This window comes from Leptidea sinapis, chromosome Z (assembly GCF_905404315.1).
Source record: "Leptidea sinapis chromosome Z, ilLepSina1.1, whole genome shotgun sequence".
Classification (NCBI taxonomy): Eukaryota; Metazoa; Arthropoda; class Insecta; order Lepidoptera; family Pieridae; genus Leptidea; species Leptidea sinapis.
Genome location: NC_066312.1, coordinates 25,045,572 through 25,068,854, shown reverse-complemented (window position 1 = coordinate 25,068,854; position 23,283 = coordinate 25,045,572). Strand labels below are relative to the sequence as shown.

Below are 23,283 nucleotides of genomic sequence, written 5' to 3'. Positions count from 1 at the left end.
CTATAATATACAACGACCTCGGAAAAGAAGAGCTTTAATGAGAAGTGACAAGAAACGCATGGCCGCTCTTTTATTACAAAATACAAAATAGCTTTATTGTCAAAAAAAAATATATTTTTAATACAATCTGTGAAAAGAATAACTTTGAAAATAATTTTATATTTAGAATCACATGAATAAGACAATATATTTTTATTAAATGACTAGCTGACCCGACAGACGTTGTTCTGTATGGAATAAATAAAATAATGTTTTTATATGAATTTGTCAATAACATTAAAAATTACTTCGTAAATTATGCACCCTGCTGACGTAATGAAATTGTTTCACAGCAGAACTGTCAAACCGTGCGTCAATAAATTCTCTCATAGAAATTATGTATGGACACATCAAAGGAAAAACAAATTTGTTGTTTTTATTTAATTTAGCAGCATTTTCCTATTTATCTTTTAAACCTTCCCTGGACTTCCACAAATAATTCAAGACCTAAATTGGCCAAATCGGTCCAGCCGTTCTCGAGTTTTAGCGAGACTAACGAACAGCAATTCATTTTTATATATATAGACTAGTGGACCCAACAGACGTTGTCCTGCACACACGTTTTAAATTTGAAAAATCGGTCCAGCCGTTGGGAGGAGTTCACTAACATACACATGGGCAGGAGAATTATATTATATGGGCGGAATTGAGAATCTAAACCAATCTCACAGTCCATTGTAGCAATAATAATGCTGTTTTATTGCTAGTTATAATAGTCTTTTAATGACGTAGGTACTTTGATCTTATCCTTTTTTGGACTTAACGATCATTGCCTGCACAGTAATACATTATACGCTCCATCAAGTGGATTCAGAATGAAATTATAATATGAGCAGTATTAATACGCTTAGAAAACTATCTGCTGCTTGAAATGTACATGCGTCAATATGTACCGAAGAAATTTTCAAAGCATTTCAACAACAAACGCGTGTAACGCTACAAACCAAAATTTCATCCTTACGACTTCGTTCTTGTCGTTTATCTAAAGTTCGAGGAACTAAACTAACAAAACACCAATTATTTATTAACAAGGAATTCTGCACACCAGCGGCATATCAGGTGACAGTGATCATTTTCCATGAGGTGAGTGACAACACATACATACACACTTACATACATTACACAATACATCACCACACTCGCCGGCAAGTGTGTTCTTCACATTTTTTCATCTTTCTTTTTCTTTTTCATTCTATCTGTCCCACAAGCACACAGCCGGTCCGAGGTTCGAGTCTCCTTGGGAGACGCCCCGTGACTGTTGTGGCGTAGTCTTTGCGGCCTCCACGGCCCACGTCCAATGGCGCTGTAAAAGCCTTCAGGGTTAACAGCATAAAGGAGGTTTTTAGTTGGTAGGAGTGGTACGGACCCTAGGACATTTGGGCCCCGTGTCGGGGTCTTCAATACCTAAATGTATTTTGCTCCTCTCGAAAAAAATAGATAAGTGACACTCATTCATTGTTCATAAAGAGAATGTTGTTCCCAATATTTGCATTATAATAAATGTTTTAATACATACATCGTAGTATCCATCCATACACAATAAATATTTCCTTAAACATAAAATAAAAGAACCTATTTTGTACTTTTAAAATTTTTAATTATGAAAAAACACAACATAATATTTAACTGTTATTAAAGCTCTGTTTCAACTATCAATCGTTACTCCTAATATAGGAACAATTAATAAACTAGAAAAAAAGTAATATCAAAACTACAAAAAATCAAAAAAAATTTCAACATGATTGCTTCGTTTGTTTTTTTTATTAATAACTAACAATCAGTATAAAGCCGATAAAATGGTTCACAATATATAAGCGACGCGGCAACTTACAATTAAATATCAATGTAAAAATCTCACTTTTTCTATGTATTGAGTATGATATATTAATTAATTACTTTACTTAATGTTTAGTATGAATCACTTGATGGACCTGCATCATTATGATATTTTAAAAATTCATTCGGACACCTCACTAACTCACTGAAACATCTAAAAAAGTTACCTAAAAAACCTTAGTAAAACTAGAAAGTAATGATTTTTCTAATTAGTGTAAATAACAATGGAAGTAATGAAAAGCTTTTCATAAATCATATTGGAAAAGAAAACAATTGGCTATAAATATAAAATGATCACCTATGATGCGGCGAAATTTATATTATTTTAATATATATCTGTTTATTTCTCCTCACAAAAGATCTTAAACTGATACAGTAGACACATAATTTAGTGGTTTTTTAACAGCTGGTGTTTGTGAGGAGCTGGTGCTTGTGAGTAACTGGTGTCTAAAGTAGGATAGGTATTACCAGCGCCGGATTAAGCAAACGCGGGGCCCGTAGCAAATTCTTTCAGAGAGCCCTTGGTCTATATTGGAAATAGTCTGTTACCGAGTGTCAGACGTGGATTGTTTTCAAAGCAAATTTCAAGTTAATTCAATAAACCACATCTTAATAAGTTTCATTCAAAAATTACGCTTAAGCTCAGATGAGTTAGAGAGAGACGGTTTAAATATGCGGGGCCCCCATTCGCGCGGGGCCCGTAGCAATTGCTACTTTTACTACGTGGTAACTCCGGCACTGTGTATTACAGATCATAAGGATCGCGCCCCTTAATTTCTGGATCAGAATTTGTAAAACATTAAACATATGACAAAGCCAGTAACAGTACAGGCAAACTTTTGAGCAATCCGTTCAATTTATAATCTAGTTAATTCCGAGCTAACATTAGAGTCTTTCTTCTCATAAGCGTGAGTTGGATATAGGATTCGATGAGCACAATAGCTAGAGCGAGCTTCTCCCGGGCTCTTCGATACTCTAGCGTGTCTATAGAAGTCTGTTTTCTCTGCACAATCGCATGCCAGGTGATTGTCAAAACTATTACTCTCGATTTGATACTTGGGGACGGGTATCAAATTCTCCGTAGACTTGTAAGATTGACACGGGGGACTTGGGACGTATCTTGAATAATGGCGGGGAGGCTCTATTTGTGTTTGTGCCTGCGCATGGTTCTCCTGATTATAATGTTGGAATTCGTGATGGTTATGTGGACTTCTGTTATTGGTGCGTCCTTGGCTCTTTGATCTATGGGACTGCTTTATGTGAGTGTCCAGGTATCCATAACCAAATCCATAGCCCCCTATCGCTTTCGTTGCTAAATTATCCCAAGACTTGGGCTTTACATACTGATGGGCACTCTGGTATTGGATTTTAGGAGATGATTTAGATTCTGACTTATCGTTTTCCCAAAACAATGTGTCGCTACTCAGCGATGTACTGTAGCTAGATACTGAATTCTCGCACATTGCGGTCACATTACTGGCAGCAAATGATTGCAAGCTGCATTGGCTAGTTTGCGTGGACTCTGACATCAAACATTTGTATCTTCCTGAGCAGTGGGCAGATGAATAAACTTCGTTTGAATTAACATACGGACATGATTTCTGAGTCGATTTGTTCACCTGATTGTTTTTCTTTAGTTTATTTTCTTTAGAACATTGCTCCTTGCTTCGATGTTTCTTCTTCGCATTGGGTACGCAGTGTGGATCACAACATGGACTTGCCAAATCGTAAGCATCAAGGCTATTAGCGTCCTGATTGTTGGATGATGGAATACATGCAGCACAATTATGGGTGTGATTTTGATGGGTTTTTAAATGTTTTCCTGCAGCTGCTTTATAATTTTCGGGAGCTTTCTTGACGTAATGGTGGCAGCTCCGTCTGTTTACTGGTGAATCAACTGTTATCTTGAACCCACCAGTTTGTTTACTTTGTTTAATAGTCCACGTCTGATTGTGATTGAAGGAATCTAAATATTGGTAACTAAATACACTGGTTTGAGGTTGGGCAGCGACGTTTTCACTGGATAAAGTGGGGCGGCAGTATGAATTGGTTCTGTTTTCATTCTCTTCTGAATCTGAAATAATATCTGAAGGTGATGACTTCTTCTTCTGCGAGGGAAGGCTGTGAGTTTTCCAGGTGGAATCGAAAACTTGACGCTCCCTTCTTTCAAGTTCGTACAGCTCCTTCATTTTATCTTTCAGACGCTGGTGTATATTGATGTAATTAAGGTGTAAATCAACTTTCCTAACACAGTTCTCGGAGATCACGACAATACGCATCCGCGCCTCTGACGCGTTGATGGCACCCACTATTGTGTCGTGGTCAGCATTTTCCATATCAGTGCCGTTGATGGAGATGATTACATCACCTTCCTTCATACCGGCCGCCGCTGCGGAGCCTCCTTCCTCAACGTGGTCTACGTACGTTATCATCTCCAGCTCTTGTTCCTGAAACAAAATATTTCTTTACTTTTGTACAAATTTTAGATAAGTAGGAAAATCTCCTACTACATAAAATATATATCATTCTATGACCATAAGTATAAAAATTATATACTTGTCGATTCCATCAGAGAGCACTAGAACAGATCTATTTGTGCTCGGTTATCTGTTTGATATAATTTGCTATTTTATAATATAATTATAATTAAGGAAATGATGGTTTTCAACGTTCAATGAGTGATAAATAAATTCTATTCAGAATAAGAATAATTGAATTAGCATCTGATAACTACTACGAAATGCTCGCGTACTAATATCATCATGCCCGCTAGGTACAGCTAGCAGACAACATTGACACATACACACAAACCTCTTGAACTGAAAATCAACTAATATATTATATAATATATAGTTAACAACCCCTTATTATCTCCTTTAGACTTACTGCTATGTACTGTAGGCTATTATCAATATACACAAGGCCGTTACTGGTTAGTAAACTCTGAGCTCCAGGGTTCGAATCCCGATAGATACAAACAATTGTATGATTTCCGAGTTGTGCAAATATAGAGTCAGAGCATATAGCGTTGTTAACTCTATATCTCGTGTGAGGCTTGTGAGTGGGAAGTGTAAAATGGGTTCAAATATTATTATTATCGGAAGCGAAGTTTCAAATTCTTTAATAAGTTAAATTCATACTATAGCTTTGTGGCTTAACCACATAATGCAGTGTCATTAATTAGGAAACTTTGTGTAAATTATCAATTAGGAAGTTTTGGAAAATGAAAAAGTAAATAATGGGCGAAAATCACAAAAACAAAACTTTGGTATGAACATAGTATGTTTATAGTTTTGCGACACAGATTGAGTATAGTGTACCTAAATGAAACTTGTCGTCTTTAGTAATTTGCTTGGCGCTTGTGCTTGTTGGTGTGTCGGAGATGTGATTACCTCATATATCAACAAAGTGTAACACACATGAGTATCAAAATCAAATCAAATCAAATCAAAATCACTTTATTCATGTGTGCGAGGGAAACGACACTTATGAATGCCAAAAGGTCTCTTTTCTTTTTATATTTACCATTTCGGAAAGGGTTGAGCCTTAATGAGAGCAAATGGCAAGAAACTCATTGCCACTCTTTTAAATCAACATTAAGACCTGTATATTTTTACAAATCATTTCACTTAACATGTAAAGTGAACAAAAATATTCAAACGTCAAATCCTCAATGCCCTGCACGAGTTAGCCAAAAATAAGTCAATGTAAATTAATACGTAAAAACAAGTGTTATTGAATACAGTAAGTAATCATCAATCCACACACACTGTAATTATTCCATCGTAAACTTAAGCCTAGTTTGTCTTCCTGTTCTACAAAATATTTAAATATAATAAAATCTATATTTGCCTTCTTATAGTGTATTCCATAGCTTTGTAAAGTGAAGCCATAACTGCCGTTCTTTTTCTCAACAATTATCGTACGCCTTCTGCAATCTTCCTCTGACTTAGAACCGGCACGATCTGACTTCGATGAATCCCGAATCTATGGAACATATCAACAATTACAAAACGTTCACATTAATTACAGACTAAAAGATTACCTATTACAAAAATTAAAGCAGCTAAGAGAATATGAACCTGCTAAGTCATATTTATAAGCTATATTTATTCGTTTTTATGTCTTTTAAAATATTTTCACTGTTGTTCATTTAATATATAGCATAAGTTGCGAGTTGTGACGTATTATTAAGTGTAATTAGCATTAGTTGTTAAACTTTGTGGTTTTTTTAGATGCTAAGTTGACCTAGTTTTATATCGGAATATGTAATAAAATAAATAAATAAATAATGATAATAATAACATGAAAGTATGATGACAGAGCGTAGAATATTTTATTTATATCATATTTTTCGAGAAATTTGTCAATTGAATGGGATTTTATTCAAAATTTCATGTATCAGTTTTGTTTTCTCATCCCCGATCGTTTTCTGTAATAAATCTTATAATACTAATTATGAATGATCGACTTTTGGAAAATAACCTTAACAAACATTCTGATAAACACATGAAGAATAGATAAATAACGCTTAAATAAACGTTTTATGTTTTAAAACAAACGGTTAGTTTGATATTACGACTAGAAACTTCAAATTTATTAATTTAATTAATTAGTAAGTATAATTATTATTGAAAGTACATTTAAAGTTATAAGATGCAAATCTGATTTTCTCCGTACAAACCCATGGTAATAAAATACAAACCAATTAACAATAAAAACAATATAATTTAAGTACAAAAAAGTTCATCTCTAGATTTCATTTTAAAAAATTTGCTGTAATTAGTAGACAACAATTTCTTTTACTACTATCGTCATATTTCTGAATTTGAAGAAAGTTGAAAATGATTAATAAATAATAACTTTTCAATTAAACTAATATTGAAAGTTTTAATTTATTAAATAAAATTTTAACTTTTTGCTTAAGAATTTACTTAAAGTACGAAACACTTGACGTAACTTGAAACTTCACTCAACAAAACTTCTACAATTGTTACGTACCACATATTATTTTTAGTTTTATTACACTAAATACTAAGCGATACCAAAATAATTTTCTAAATTAAATAATATACGAGTATGTATAAGTAATCGCAAACTTCGAAACCTCAGCCAGTTTTAGGGTTCATTGAACTATCAAAGTTGAATCTTTATGTAAAATCGATCTGAAAGTCTCTAAACTCACCGAATTATCAAGAGAGTCTTCCTTGTGTTCGTTGTTAAACTGCATTTTTCCGTTTCTCATAGAATTTGTACATTTTTCGTTCAGTTTCGGAGAGCTCGTACTGTCCTCCATGGTGATCCATGTGATTCTAATAAGATCACCTTCGGCGTCCCTATTGTGAGTCGGCGCTAATATACACCTTAGTACATTACAATACAGATTTCCAAACACACAGAATGACTATTTGGACGGCTTACAATTGATGCGCATGCGTGAATATTGCGGCACCCCGACACACTCGTGGACCCCCGCTCACAATTTGAAGTTAGGTTTAATTAAACAAGCCTTTGTCACCGTCGTCCAGAGTTTTGCGCAGGCGTAAAACTCGTCATGACTAAAACAGTGGAGCAGTGTTTTATTTTGGTATATTAATCTAATCTCTGTAAACTTTTACTTTTTACGGCCGTTTTCAATGACAAGATCTTATCTATCCATGGTTATGTCCAATATAGTTATATTATTAGTTATAGTCCAATGCTATCTGTCGATAGATTATTGAAATGTAAGTAAGCGTAAAAGGATATATTATTTGTCTACCTCTAGTAAGTTAAACTAAAGATAGGTTATTGAAAACGGCCGTTAATGAAACTACACTGTGCCATGTCGGTGATTCTGGCAATCTGCGTTTGATTTAATATCTGCCTAGCTTTAGACTATAAGGACTAATTAATTTATAATTATTATTAAGTTAATTTAATATTTGGAACGCGTTTATTATGTAAGGAATTTCGATCTTTTCTCGTTATTTCACATATTTTCTTCGAGGTAAATATTAAATCACAACAATGGAGCGTAAAATAATAATTGCAGAGACTTGCACAACGTGGCTAAGGAGCCGTAAGAGGACATTTTCTAGACTTCAAATGCTAGGTATCAATGGTTTGTTAGTATGGCACCTACGTGTTAGGTAGTTAAACCTACACATCTTCTGTCGAAGACCATTGAAGATCGGGGCGGTCGCGTGCTATTAGAGTTTGATTTGTTCCTTTTGAGGTACGAAAAAGTATGGTTTCAGGTATAAAAGTCGGCAGTTAGTAGTGTCTATATTGTACTTTCCTTTATCATGATGTGTTTAGGTGTATATCTGGATCTTTCGTTAAATAAATGTATATTTCAAACTGATCTGATATCTCAATAAATTAACCCGAAATCTTAAGGCCTCTTTTTTCACAACTTGAAAAGATAGTATATTGATAACTAATAAAGACAAACTAGGGGCGTTCCGTTAGTCCTTCAAATAAACGAATTTCGGCGGGTTAGCAAACCGAAGCCTGTAAAGTGGGAATTATTTTGTCTTCATGTAAAATACTAATTATTAAATTGAAGTCAGGGATAAGAAAATTCTAATCTAGAAATCCGCAAAACAGCGGCATATCATACTACGGTGATTATTTCCATGAGGTGAGTTACATGGATGCCATAAAACAATTATTGTTCCCAATATTTTCATTAAATTAATGTTTTCATACAGCCGTAGATAGTATCCATCCATACTCAATAGTTAATTAATTAAATATAAAATAGAAAAAAAAAAAACAAACTATATACTTATAAATTTTTTAATCATGAAAAAACACAACATAATACGTATGTTGTTAAAGCTATATCAAACTTATATATAATATCAATCTTTACTCTAAAGATAAGAACAATTAATAAACTAGAAAAAAGGTATTATCATAAACTTCAAAAGTCTGCAACATTTTAATAATTGCTTCATTTGTGTTATTAAAAAGTAACTTCTATTTAGAATAAAACCGATAAGATGGTTCACAATGTATTACTTGATGGGCCCGCATCATTAACACAACATTCAAATATGAATGATAAAGTAAAAACTTGAAAAAGAATACAAATGAAAATAAACACAAACTAAAAACTTAGATATGATAACGCCGTTAACAATCTATGCAAACTTTTGAATAACGAGCTAACATTCTTTCTTATCATAACCGTGAACAGGATATAGGATTCGGGGAGCACAATAGCTAGTGTGAGCTGCTCCCGAGCTTGCTCTATCTGTTGTGTGTGCCGATGCTCTCGCCTGGCTATAGAAGTCGGGTTTCTCTGCATAGTCGTACACCAGGCGATTGTCTAAACCACTCGCGATTTGAGACTTGGAGACGGGTAACAAATTCTCTGTTGGATAACCTTGATACTGAGGACTTGGGACATATCTCGAAAAATGGCTGGCAGGCCCTATTTGTTTCGCACGATTATCCTGGCTATAATGTTGGTAATCCTGATGGTTGTATATATTATGGCTATTAGTGTTACCTTGGCTCTCCAGTCTGATCTGAGACTGCTTAATTTGAGTGTCCAGGTATCCATAATCAAATCTATATCCATCGTTACTTGTTGTTGCTAAATTATCCCAAGACTTGGGCATCACTTGGTGATGAGGACTTTGGTAGTTTACTTTAGATGAGTTATATTCAGACCTATCGCTCTCCCGAAACAATAAGTCGTCACTCACAGATGTATTGTAGCTCTGTACTGGATTCTTGCACATTGCACTCACATTACTGGCTGCAATTGATTGCATGCTGCGTTGGCTATTTTTATTAGATTCTGACATCAAAACTTTGTATCTTTCAGAACAGGGGCTAGATAAATTAGCATTAATCAAATTCATGTACGGATATATTGTGTCTGTTCTCTGAGTCAATATATTTACCTGATTATTTTTCATTGGTTTATTTTCTTGAGAAAATTCGCCTTGTTTGAAGCCAGCTTGTTCAACGACGCTTTCACTTGGCAGAGAAGGTCGCCAACACACGCTGTTTCTGTTTTGGTTCTCATCAGAATCTGAAATGATATCTGAAGGTGAAAAGTTCTTGTCCTGCGACGGAAGGCGGTGACTTTTCCTGATGGTATCGATAATTTGACGCTCCCTTCTTTCAAGTTCGTAAAGCTCTTTCATTTTATCGGTCAGGCGCTGGTGTATGTTTATATAATTATGGTGTAAGTAATCTTTCCTAACGCAGTTATCGGACATCACGACAATACGCATACGTGCCTCTGACGCGTTGATGGCACTCATAATTGTATCGTAGTCAGAGTGTCCCATGCCAGCGTCGTTGACAGAGACAATTATATCACCTTCCTTCATGTCAGCCGCTGCCGCGGAGCTGCCTTCGTCAACGTGGTTCACATACGCTATCATGGTCTCTTTATTCATGTCATCTTCCTGTCCGGAAACAAAAAAATATTTATTTTATAACCTAAAACAGTGTTGTATCTTATCAATATTTTTATCAAATAATATAAAATAATGATTGCTAATTTAATGAATGTTTGCGTAAGCGGTGCCTTGCTGAATAGGATCGTAGGCACAGATAGCAGCATGGGATAGCATACAACAACACATACTCAACTCAATAACGTTGGGTTTTCTGCTTAATCTTTTATTACTTAAGAGTTAATTACTTAAATATGTACAGTATGATGTACATATCTCTTATAACCTGGTATAGGGTACACTCATCATATCCAGTACAAATTATATACGACTTGACTCATCACATCATGACAAACATATATCCAATATTGTGTTAAAAGTAATTATTTATTGTTGAATTCTAGGGAGCTTCTTTTTAAGGCATTGTACAAAGCTGCAGTCAGCTGCTGTGAAAACGTACACCATTTCGATAAAATGAAATTAATAATACAGAGGGCATTAAATATATAATTAATCAGAATGTCGGAATGTACATTTAGAATCATAATAGGGATTCATCTTAACCCGTTATAGCGTTCGTATTACCCGGAGAAGATAAAATCTTTTAACTTGAACTAAAACCATATAAACAACTCATAAACTCATTCTCAACTCGTATGGCAACCAATGACAGCATTGTACACTCTATGCCTCTTGTAAGGCTCGTAGTTTATGTGAAATTGCATGAAGTATTCTTATTGTGAAGTCAAATCTATATATATAAAAATGAATTGCTGTTCGTTAGTCTCGCTAAACCTCGAGAACGGCTGGACCGATTTGGCTAATTTTGGTCTTGGATTATTTATCGAAGTCCAGAGAAGGTTTAAAAGGTTTATAAATAGGAAAATGCTGCTAAATTAAATAAAAACAACAAACTTGTTTTTCCTTTGAGGTGTCCATACATAATTTCTATGAGAGAATTTACGGACGCACGGTTTGACAGTTCTGCTGTGAAACAATTTCATTACGACAGCAGAGTGCATATTTTACGAAGTAATTTTTGATGTTATGATATATTATTGACAAATTCATATAAAAACATTATTTTATTTATTATATACAGAACAACATCTGTCGGGTCAGCTAGAACTTTATATATAAAGATTAAATTCATACTAAAACTTTGTGTGTTTAAACACATAATGCATACTGCATTAATTAGAAAGTTAAGTGCAACATGAGTTTTCCAAATTGAAAAGAATTGCATACCTTTATAAGACGCTTAAGCTTCCTTGAAAATGTTTGTGTTTTCTACGGTCGTTAACGAGGGAGTGGCGGGCGGCGGTAATCACAAATCAACAAAGTGTAACACATACTTTGTATTAGAGATTCCCCGAATGTTCGGCTGAAAATTCGTATTCGGTACACTCGGAATATTTTTTCATGCTCGCATTCGGCCGAATATTGGGTTGATTTGCGGAATAATTGCTGAATATTTAAATTATTTTTATTATTTAAAAAAAAGAACATTTTATTGAACAGTAAGGTTAACTAATTACGAAACATGTGTGGTTAATTCCAAAAGTAGTACATAGTTTTTTTTGTAAATGAAAGAAACACTACTTTTTGTACCAATTATTTATTGGCAAAGAAAAAAGATAACTTTAACAATCAATTTAAATAGCGATTTTAATGATATTTTCTATTTGTAATTAATTAATTTTATTAGATTATTTTATTATTCTTTATATAAATAGCGTTATTAATTATTAAGTCATACTATTATTAATATATAATTATTTTTTAATAATTAAATTATAAATAAAATGAATACATATGTAAATAATTTGAAATGTATTAAGTAAAAGTTAATTGAATAAATAAATGAAATCAATTTAAATTAAATTTTAATCGAAATAGACAAATAAACTTCACCTTTTTTACATATAATAAACTAAACTAAATTTAATTTCTATGAAATTAACAATTTTAAGAACACTATCTATAAGTATCCCGTTTGCTCATTAACGTGTGATATTTGTTAGCCTGCTTCTTATTTACGTTTCTGCTTTAAGTGATTTGTAAATGGCGATGAAAGCACTACGCCACGTTCCAAAAATTGAACAATATGATTTACACTTTACTTACGTCGCACAGCAGTGTACCGAGGTGTAATTTGTGAATGTGAATATTCAGTTCGATTCATTTTGGACCCAATATTTGACCGAACATTCGTATTCGGTTGAATCTACATTGGGCGCATCTCTTCTTTGTATATACCTGTACTTTACGTATAATTTCTTACCTTGATGTTTTAAGCTTGATATTACATGAGTAGCTTCAATTGAGGATCGGCAACACGCCTGTGATGCAACCGCGCCGCTGATCACCTAGCATCTGTTTATACTGAACTAATTCTTCCATTTTGTATAAAACAATGAAAACTTAATATTTTATGTGTACCTTCTTGAAGTGTATTCCACAGGCTTGTAACGTGAAGCCATAGCTGCCGTTCTTTTTCTCAATAATTAGCGTTCGCCTTCTGTAGTTTTCCTCTGGCTTATAACCGGCTCGATCTGACCTCATTGACTCCCAAATCTATTAAACACATCAATTTAATAAGCATCATATGAAAATATTCTCACAGAGTGCGGAATTTTGATTTACATCATAATAGAAGGATTGTATTCAAAAATTTCAAGGATTTTTTTACCGCCGCTCCAAAATTACCTTTCAGGAATCATATGATGAAAAACACTTGAAGAATAGATATTCTGCATTAAAGTCGTCAAAGAAGTCTACTAGAATATGCATCCAATATCTGGTCTCCACACTATACAACTCACATACAAAAAATTTAAACCGTTCAAAAAAAATAAAAATCTGAAATATTTATGTTTCAAAGCATATCATCCCTACACGTCATACGATGAAGCATGTAGATTTTTTAATATAGATCCACTGGAAATACGCCGAAACCAACAAGATGTAATGTTTCTACATTCTTTATTGTCAGGCAATACAAACTGTTCAGAATTATTGAGTGCCCTATCGCTTAATGTACCACAATATAGAACATGTCATACGAAACTCCTGGTTGCACCATGTACGAACGAAAACGAACGATTTTATAATCGTTCGTGCGTGGTGCAACTCGATTATTTGCAGGATTCAAAATAATTACAATAATGACAATGATATTCGAGATATCTTTATGTTAGAAAGGGATAAATTGAAGCGTGAAATTATAAAATTACACCAGTCTAAAGCACTGCCTTACTCATTTGCTTAAAATATATTCATAATTATCTACAAACCACACACAAACATGCACAGAGAAAATAACAAACACAAGAGGCAGCTGTTCTTCTGTAATACAGCTTGTTGTAAAACTATTGTAAAATAATACTGTAAATATAAGTAATCTAGGCCTTATTGGCGTTAGCTGTAACGCTGTTGATTACCAATAAATAAATAAAAAGTAACACCTGAATGTATATATGTTTTAAAAACAAACGTTTAGTTTGTTATTTCGACTAGACGCCAAATTTATTCATATGTATATTTGATGAAGGTAAATCTAAAAAATATGGGATGCAAATCCGTCCTTTATTCCGTACAACCTTGTGGGGCATAATAATGTAGTTTTCATACTGAAAAAACGATTTAGTTTGAAATAAAACTGAAGCATTTGTTTATTTCTTGATTTCATTTCATGTTTTTTTTTTGAAATATGAAAATTAAAATAAAAAAAACTTAAACCACCTTCATATTTTGAAGGTTTTATCTGAAGTAGTAAAATCTTAATACAAGGCAGTTGAAAATTATTACTATTTACTGAAATAAAACGACTTTGAGAGTTTGAGTTTAACTTTAAATATCGTATGACAAAAATTAAAAGTTCACCCAAAGAAACTTTTACGATTGTACATACCACATGTTACTACACAGTTTTGTAACACGCCATTGTAAACGATATTTCGTACAATTCGACAATTATTTTAAAAATTTGTATGCACCCCAAACAAAAAACCCACAACCCTGCGAGGTCTCAACCACTTTCAATTTTTTTTTTAAATACCAAAGTTGAATCAACAGGCAAAGTTTATCTGATAATTTGTTAACTCACCGAATTTCGAAGGGAGTATTCCTTATGTTCGTTGCTGTGCTGCATTTTCCCGTATCCTGTAGGATTCAGGCATTTATCCATTAAATGCCGAGATTCCGTACTGTTGTCCGTGGTCATCTATCTGATTCTGATTAGTGTTCACCTGTGGCATCCATCGGCGAGACGGCACAAGGTCGGCGTCAATGTTCACCTTAGCACATTACGATACAGATTTGCAAACACAGAATGACTATATAAGTGACACACGTAGACTCCCGTTGACAACTTGAATTTGATTTACTCACAGAAACATTATTGATTTCAAGTATTGAATCACCGGTTACCGAGCCATAAAAAAAATCATTAGGTGTTGACATTTGTCTACATTTGTCGGATTATTAAGAGGTCTCGTAGATAAATAACTAAAATAAATTTAGTGTTTACTTGCTGAGATATTAGGTAATTTGTCAAAGGTACTTTAACCTTAAGAGGGCATCATTATTACAATTAAAAATATATTTCCAAATAAAAACTAGGTACACATTTTAAATATGCAAAGTTTTTTTTTAGTATTTATTTTATGTACATTTCGCAAACACATGTAGCAAGCATAATAAAGTATTTATTCGTGGTATTTATATGTAGCTAGTATTTGGATATCACAATTATTGGCAAATTCATTAATGTTATTACGGATATACATTAAATTATGTGACATAGATAATAGATTATATTGTGAAATAAATATTTTTAAATTCAGTTTTCTAAATTCATTTTAATTTGTCGCTCAATCATTCTCTCCTGTAAGTTAAAAGTTGCAGGAATAAATGTCTTCTGTAGTACAAAAATGGCATTTATATCGGCTTCATTGCCTCATAATAATATTCCATAGGACATAATATTATTGAATACCAGTGTCTATGTCAATTATTGTTTAACCGCAAAGGTTCGCAAAGATACAGAACTGAATATTAGCTTAACCCTTCAATTTGGCGCCGATTGTAAATCGAAATATGGCGTACAATTTTGTTTTATACTTTTCGTTGTCTTGATATTTGGTAAAAAAAAATATTATATATTTACATACCAAAGCTGGTATGTATTATATCTTAGATAAAATAATGACGGTATCAAATCTTAAAATGATTTACTTACCTTGTCTTATGCTGGTATATGTGTTATAAAATACTAATACGTAATATAATAATCGAGGATTTTGAAAAAAAGGTGCTAATAAATAATATTCTCATTTTTGTATGATTTTTTTTATTTAAATGAAAACAAACAGCGTTTAATGTACATGAGCAGAATGCATAATGATGAATGACATAGTATATATAGTATTGTTTTAAACATATTTTATTTTGTTGTCCACAAATTAATCACTTAAATAAAATAGTATGGTTGGTAGCTAATAAACAGCTGTAAATATGTTTTCCAATCGATATTAATTATTTGCACATGGCGCACGAACCAAATAAATTATTATGTTTCCCACTGATTTACACTTACACAACGGGTACCATTGGGTACATGCAGGTAACACTGTATTATCATAAATTATTAACTGGCTAGCAGTTGTATGCTGTAACCACTATTTTCTTTTACTATTTTCATGAGCTGCCATGGCGAAAATTTATTATAACTGAGATTTTATCCGTTTGGTATGCAAAGCATAGCTTACTATCAATTAAAATGCCTAAAGTCTTTAATCGGTAATATTTTTTTACCAGCGGGATACTACAGCGGCTACTTTGCACAGGATGCCGGCTAGATTATGGGTACCACAACGGTGCCTATTTCTGCAGTGAAGCAGTAATCTGTAAACGTTATTGTTTCGGTCTGAAAGGCGCCGTAGCTAGTGGAATTACTGGACGAACGAGACTTAAAATCTTATGTCTTAAGGTGACGTGCGCAATTGTAATGCCGATCAGAATATTTGGACTTTTCAAGAATCCTGAGCGGCACTGCATTGTAATGGGCAGGGTGTATCAATTATCATCAGCTTAACGTCATGATCGTCTTGTCTTAAGTTAGTCAGTCCTGAGTTTTTATTTAATTTAATTGCGTGGGTTGAGATTTTATATCTTTACTAACTGAGCCAGCAAACGTCGTATTGGCATATAACATATTTAAAAAAATCATTATTATTAAAATTTTGATGCAACCGATTCTCAGACCTACCAAATATATCGTACTACAATTATTGTATTCGATTGCCATCTTGCAACCCTATATCGGTTTGGTGGATGGAACAGAATGGAAAGAAGTCGATATACACAATCGAATACCAGCTAGGGGTCCTAAATTAATCCGTGGGCACCTTATCGAGATTAAGGTTTTTTTTAAATTGTGCAACGCATACAGATGTAGATTGGAATAAGCTTTTATTTTCAGGTGAAGCCAGAATCTCTTTATTTGGTGAGGGCCGACATTATAAAGGGCTAACGGCCGTTCCCAATATAATATCCACAGAGAGAGCTACATTCGGTAATAGCTGTCAATAATTTGAAGCTGTCCCAATATACCCGATAAGTCATTCTTATCGCCTTATATTGGGACGCGCGAATTGCAAGTTTCATACAAACTTTATATCGCTAAGGTAAGCTATACGTCGTCCTATTGACAGACAGCGTGTTAAATTTAAAGAGTTAGAGGTACATACAGCGTCCCCAACGTATGGCATAATTTCTTCAAAACATACGTCTGCATAAAGCTATTCTGGTCTTCTTACGGCCGTTCCCAATATTCAGACTATCTCTTACTTGAGATAAAAATCGTAACTATCGTTGACTTTTCTGTCCCAATAAACTTATCGACGGTAACTCACCTTATCCGTACACGCTGCCTGTCAATGGGACGACGTATAGCTTACCAGCGATAGAAGTTTGTATGGAAATTTCAATTCATGCGTCCCAATATAAGGCGATAAGAATGACTTATCGGGTATATTGGGACACCATCAGATTATTGACAGCTAATAACTGACAGTAGAAGGTGGTAATTTATCTCTATTTGAAGTAGTAGTATATTGGGAACGGCCGAAAAAAAGCTCTAATAAACTTTAATTATAATTATTAAATTTTATCATCTGTCTGAAACCAAATAGGATACAAACGCCTACAGCCTACAGTCTACACTATACAGTTTTGTCTAGAAGTCTGGTGTAAATTCAATGGATGCTATGGTAACGTTGCTGGTTAGTTTGTTGGGTTCACTGGCTGACGGACTAAAGTATTGATTTTTGCGTAACTAACAACGGATACGTTCGGTATAGGAACTGGTATGTGAGATAAATTGTTATTGAGAGTAAGTAAAGGTGGTAACGCTATAGACTGTACGCCAGCTGCTGATGGTATCACCACTGCACCCTTGGTGATATTAGCGGGAACTGGAACAATACCTCGAACTTTTCTGATAGACGCTGAAATTAAAAATACAATGAGATTATCAGAGAAGAACAAAATAAATATGCAAATACAATTTGAAAACAAAATTTAATGAACGATGTGGGACTCGAACCCGCGTACTTTCGCGTTCCGTGGGAGCGTTCTTTCCAACTGAGCCCACCGTTCGAGTGAAGCATCATCATAAAATCTTGTATGCTATGTTGTGTTCAACTCTCAGGTTATGGCTTTATCTACAGGATCTACTTTACAGTTGATAACTTGGTCATCCCCAATTTGAAATTGACTTGAGATATCGCTCTTGCTAAATCTAAACAATTTGTTGTCACTCGAACGGTTGGATCACTGGAACGGTACGATCGCATGGAACGCGAGATGTCTGGGGTTCGAGTCCCGCATCGTTCATAAAATTTTGTTTTCAATTTTTATTTATGTAAAGAATCCCAGAAGTGAGAGTTATTACTTTAAAAACATAACACATTGTTCAAAATAAAATATATATTAATGCGTTAATTTTACAGTAAAATCATATATTATGACTGAGTAGCAGGGGCTTTATTTTATTGCAAAAAAACGTGAGCCATCATGGGACGCCTGGCAGATGTAAAACATTGAAATTAACATGTACCTCCAGGTAATTTGCATAAAAGGATAGATTACGATAGGATTCTCGATAGACTGAGTTTCTGATCAACTAGTCGGTGTCAGATATATTGCCACCGACCTAACGACAAGTTGTTGTTAGCGACAATTTGTTGAAAATTTGAGGAGAAAGTTGGCAACCTTGAACAACATTCCTTGAAAAACTTATCCTCAACTTGACATGAATAAGTTTCAGATAGTTTTCTTTTTATTTACACAAAATAATATGAAAGCTAAAGTAAATAATCGAAATGTGTGCGTCCCAGCACATAGTAGAAATGAAACATCAACGGATAAAGTTTAAAAAAAAATCAATCGAAAAATATTTAAAAAACAGTATTTCCAAAAAAAACATTACATGGAATGCTGAGTAAAAAATATGTAAAAAAACATTCAAAGAAATGTTTAAAAAATATTTCCAAGAAATTATTTAAAAAATATATTTTAAAATAGACTACGTAAACTATATTCCATCTTATAGCGTGGCGATGCGTCGCCACTGCCTTTATCGCCACGCCAACTATCTGATTTAAAATCGCCTATAGATGTTTCACATCAAAAATAATTAGAGATCCTGTTACAAATAATAGGGAGATGCTATTAAAAACAAGACGTTGCATTCTGACTTTAGATATTATCAAAACTAACGAAGTCAGGTGCGTAACTAATATAATTACGATTATTATACATAATATTAAGAACATGTTGCTTTCTGCTAATCGGTTACAAGGAAAGACAAGAAAAATACAAAACATCGAATTTATGTGAACGAAATTTACCAGATTTTGGTGGTAGCATATTATTCAATGTCCATGGAAAGGTATTGTTCGTCACTGGTGAAGTTCCTACGACATTCTCAGCTGTGACGTTGGTGAGGATCGGCGTTGGGATCGAATGCAAGTTAATATTGGATCCGTTGTGGTGATACCACGTTATGGCTTCTTGTTGACCGCTAAAAGAAAGAGATAAAAATCATAAGTATGTTATATATTCATTATGCCACTTGGCTTAAAACCCGTTTCATAAAATTGTTATCTGTCCCAATGTACGATTGCTACGGCTAATATTCGGAATGACTAGACCGATGTTAACCGATACTGTAAGAAATAACATTCTAATTTAGAAAATAAAAAAGTGTGCACGACATTTTAAAGACATTTTGTGAATAATATCCAACTCCTAAGGGGTCATGACAAACAATCATGATCAAACGAAATTGAAGCTGACTTATATTAAAAGAGAGTGATATTCAATGAAGGATATCTTATATATAAAATTCTCGTGTCACAATGTTCGTTCCCGTACTCCTCCGAAACGGCTTGACCGATTCTCATGAAATATTGTGAGCATATTGAGTAGGTCTGAGAATCGGCCAACATCAATTTTTCATACCCCTAAATGTTAAGGGTGGTCCACACGAATTAATTTTTTTATTTTTTTTGACATTTTTATTTAATTTGTTTGATTATGAGTCAGCATTAAAAAATACATACAACTTCAAATTTTCACCCATCTACGATCAACAGTTACTTTTGTATCGCGATTTTAATATCGGCAATACAACGTTTGCTGGGTCAGCTAGTATTATATATATTACGAAAATATGACATATTTTTTACAATATTATCTTATAAGCACTTATAAGTTTTGTGTTACCAGAACTTTTGAGTTTCATCATAATTGGATGAAATATATTCCAGCGCATTAGATACTATCAAACTACATTATTTGAATAATAATAAAATTAAATAAAAATAGTTTTCAAATATATAGAGTTCGTTCTATTCATAATATTGTTTTAAAATTCTCATTATTATTTGTATTCATTCGTATTAAAATAATACTATCTACTGTTGAAAGATTTTTTTTTAATTTTTATACTCAGTAAACATGCTCTTAAGCTAAATTTTTTCAAATTTTTTTTCAACTTACGTGGAATCCGCTGTATCGTTGGTTCTGTTCGTTAATATTCCAACTTGATATATTGTTGCTCGAACGACGTACCTTCAACAAGACGCAATACACTAAGCGATACTTTCAAAATTCACTGAACAACGGGGACGTGGCCATACTTCATGGATTTAATACATCTAGTACATGCCGGTGAACTTAAATCTTTTTCTGCACTTTTGTAAACAAAAATGATGTTATTTGGAGCAATATAAGCCGAGCGTTTAGATTTAAACTGGAAATTCCGAGGTCGATTTATGATTTGAAAAATAAAAAGTAGGTACAACAAAAATCCGACGTACCTATACACTAACGGCCGTTCCCAATATACTATCTACAGATAGAGATAAATTGCTACCTTCTACTGTCAGTAATTAGATGTCAATAATCTGATGCTATCCCAATATACCCGACAAGTCATTCTTATCGCCTTATATTGGGACGCGTGATTTGCAATTTCCATACTAACTTCTATCGGTGGTAAGCTACACATCGTCCCATTGACAGACAGCGTGTACAAATAAGGTGAGTTACCGTCGATAAGTTTATTTGGACAGAAAATACAACGAAAGTTACGATTTTTATATCAAGTAAGATATAGACTGAATATTGGGAACGGCCGTTAATATAACAGACATTAGCGAGCGCACTTGCCTGACAAATTTTATTAAGTTGCTTTTACAAGTTCATTAATATGCGGTAGTTTAGAAGATCGGGTTCAGCTTTAAATACACTTCTGTCAGTGTGGGCTCCCTTGTCCTCCTATTTTATTTAAAAATCTGAGTTTTTGAGTAAACACTCACATATCTTTGGGTGGCGTAGAGTTGTGGATGTTTGTGGCGTTTTCATCTCCTACCGAAAGATTGCTGCAGCAAACAAATAAAAAACTGTATATCTGTGAAGAGAAATATATTATTAGTATCCAACTTTAAGGAACCGTAAAATGGAACGTAACTGGCTTGCTGCGCTGACCTCATAGGATCCGCACTGGAAAGTTCTAAAGTGGAAATATTACCCAGCCATCAGATTCTTTAAGCGGCAAATTATTTCTAACGGCCGTTCCCAATATTAAGTCTATCTCTTACTTGAGATAAAAATCGTTACTATCGTTGACTTTTCTGTCCCAATAAACTTATTGACGATAACTCGCCTTATCCGTGCACGCTGTCTGTCAATGGGACGACGTATAAACTTACCAGCGATATAAAGTTTGTATGGAAATTGCAATTCATGCGTCCTAATATAAGGCGATAATAATGACTTATCGGGTATATTGGGACAGCTTCAGATTATTGACAGCTAATTACTGACAGTAGAAGGTAGTAAATTATCTCTATCTGTAGATAGTATATTGGGAATGGCCGTAACACTGAAGTCTCTGAATAATTGAGAAATATAATATAGCGGTATGTATTTTCATGTCGGATGATCAATATACTGTAGACTGTAGAGAATATTGTACTGGAAAAATACACTACTCAATACATTGATTGAAATTGGTATCTCTAAATAATATAAGATATACAAGGCAATAATTATCATTTCAACTGGAAGACGTACACTCCTGGACAAAAAAAGATCGCCACGACGTTCAGTCCTGCGCTGCCCTCATCCATAGCGATAATAATTGGACGTAATTCCAGAAAAACGTTTCAAACCACAATCATGTCGAAATTCAATTAAGAAAACACTATTGATTTTTTTTTATGTCGTTTTGGTCTGGTAAACGATCTTTTCTATCAGGTAGCTAATGTAATAACACCATGTGATTAAGGCTATTTTATACGCTATATTATTTATACGTTATAATATTAATATTAACCTGTGTCTATGTATGTAATACAATTATTGAACACCCCTTCAAGACGTCGAATTTACTTGAAAATTTATCCAGGATTGATAGGTATTAAATATTTTCATTACTGCGGCCATAGGACATAACTAAAATTACCGGGATACTTATATTTTGTTTGATTAAATATTGATACATTTACGACGATTATAAATCAAGTGTATTAATTGATTGATTTTAATAACTTTAATTTAAAAAGTCCAATGAACTTTTTAACGTCCACAGAATAATTATTGTCGACAAATTCTCAGTTTATAAATTACTTAAGAATTAAAATACTTTTTAAAGCGTACATTTTTAATTCAATTTATATGCGAGAACTTCAATATTTTTTATAATAATGTACTTACAAGTATTTCTTTAGACATATTAGTATGCGGTACGAACGTAAGCAGCTGCACTGCCGGCTCTGCATGAAATTATTACTTTTATACTAACAACACGCTCAGGTACAATTCTATTAGAGTTTACATGAAACTTTACTAATTATTATTTTACATACAGATACTAAAACGAAGAATTACTTTATTTTTTTCCATGTTTTAAACATTAACCATTGATTAGTGATGTAGGTATATTGTTAGGTATCTTATATATAAAATTCTCGTGTCACAATGTTCGCTCCCGTACTCCTCCGACACGGCTTGACCGATTCTCATGAAATTTTGTGAGCATATTGAGTAGGTCTGAGAATCGGCCAACATCTACTTTTCATCCCCCTAAATGTTAAGGGTGGTCCACACGATTTTTTTTTTAATTTTTTTGACATTTTTTTTTTTAATTTATTTGATTATGAGTTAGCATTAAAAAATACATACAACTTCAAATTTTCACCCATCTACGGTCAACAGTTACTTAATAACAGTTTAATATCGGCAATACAACGTTTGCTGGGTCAGCTAGTAATATTATAATTTCACTTATGATATTATAATTAAACGGTAGATTGTCAATCGACTTCATTTCTTACAATTTAACGGTCTTGTTTAATGACATTGTAAAGGTCACGGGTACACTATAGTGATATTGTAAAACAATGATATTTGACAATTTTAGTGGTCGTTA

General features: G+C 33.5%; 3 protein-coding genes across 3 annotated transcripts; all 3 read right to left on the bottom strand.

Annotated features, from left to right (window-relative positions):
• Positions 1–1,859: 1,859 nt before the first annotated feature.
• On the bottom strand, positions 1,860–7,224 carry LOC126978812 (uncharacterized). The gene is made up of 3 exons (XM_050827895.1): positions 7,061–7,224; positions 5,728–5,862; positions 1,860–4,322 (listed from the first exon to the last, which is right to left on the bottom strand). Exons 1-3 carry the CDS (start codon positions 7,169–7,171, stop codon positions 2,733–2,735), a joined length of 1,836 nt encoding a protein of 611 aa, XP_050683852.1. The 5' UTR covers positions 7,172–7,224; the 3' UTR covers positions 1,860–2,732.
• Positions 7,225–8,861: 1,637 nt separating this feature from the next.
• On the bottom strand, positions 8,862–14,682 carry LOC126978809 (uncharacterized). The gene is made up of 3 exons (XM_050827890.1): positions 14,389–14,682; positions 12,723–12,857; positions 8,862–10,289 (listed from the first exon to the last, which is right to left on the bottom strand). Exons 1-3 carry the CDS (start codon positions 14,503–14,505, stop codon positions 9,030–9,032), a joined length of 1,512 nt encoding a protein of 503 aa, XP_050683847.1. The 5' UTR covers positions 14,506–14,682; the 3' UTR covers positions 8,862–9,029.
• Positions 14,683–15,657: 975 nt separating this feature from the next.
• On the bottom strand, positions 15,658–22,608 carry LOC126978813 (uncharacterized). Its single transcript, XM_050827896.1, has 5 exons — positions 22,569–22,608; positions 21,170–21,261; positions 20,349–20,420; positions 19,196–19,368; positions 15,658–17,791 (listed from the first exon to the last, which is right to left on the bottom strand). The coding sequence occupies exons 1-5, from the start codon at positions 22,584–22,586 to the stop codon at positions 17,568–17,570; spliced, it is 579 nt and encodes a 192-aa protein (XP_050683853.1). The 5' UTR covers positions 22,587–22,608; the 3' UTR covers positions 15,658–17,567.
• Positions 22,609–23,283: the final 675 nt, after the last annotated feature.

What these genes read in the sequence shown, in the direction of transcription:
- LOC126978809 (XM_050827890.1), bottom strand. Translation starts at nt 14,505, where the DNA reads ATGACCACGGACAACAGTACGGAATCTCGGCATTTAATGGATAAATGC. An exon ending in AATACTCCCTTCGAAATTCG is followed by an intron (nt 12,858 to 14,388) that starts GTGAGTTAACAA and finishes TGTGTTTAATAG; the next exon opens with ATTTGGGAGTCAATGAGGTC. An exon ending in GTGGAATACACTTCAAGAAG is followed by an intron (nt 10,290 to 12,722) that starts GTACACATAAAA and finishes GTTTCCGGACAG; the next exon opens with GAAGATGACATGAATAAAGA.
- LOC126978813 (XM_050827896.1), bottom strand. An exon ending in TCTACGCCACCCAAAGATAT is followed by an intron (nt 20,421 to 21,169) that starts GTGAGTGTTTAC and finishes GTCTTGTTGAAG; the next exon opens with GTACGTCGTTCGAGCAACAA. An exon ending in TATGCTACCACCAAAATCTG is followed by an intron (nt 17,792 to 19,195) that starts GTAAATTTCGTT and finishes TTTTAATTTCAG; the next exon opens with CGTCTATCAGAAAAGTTCGA.
- LOC126978812 (XM_050827895.1), bottom strand. Translation starts at nt 7,171, where the DNA reads ATGGAGGACAGTACGAGCTCTCCGAAACTGAACGAAAAATGTACAAAT. An exon ending in AAGACTCTCTTGATAATTCG is followed by an intron (nt 5,863 to 7,060) that starts GTGAGTTTAGAG and finishes TATGTTCCATAG; the next exon opens with ATTCGGGATTCATCGAAGTC. An exon ending in ATGGAATACACTATAAGAAG is followed by an intron (nt 4,323 to 5,727) that starts GCAAATATAGAT and finishes ATTTTGTTTCAG; the next exon opens with GAACAAGAGCTGGAGATGAT.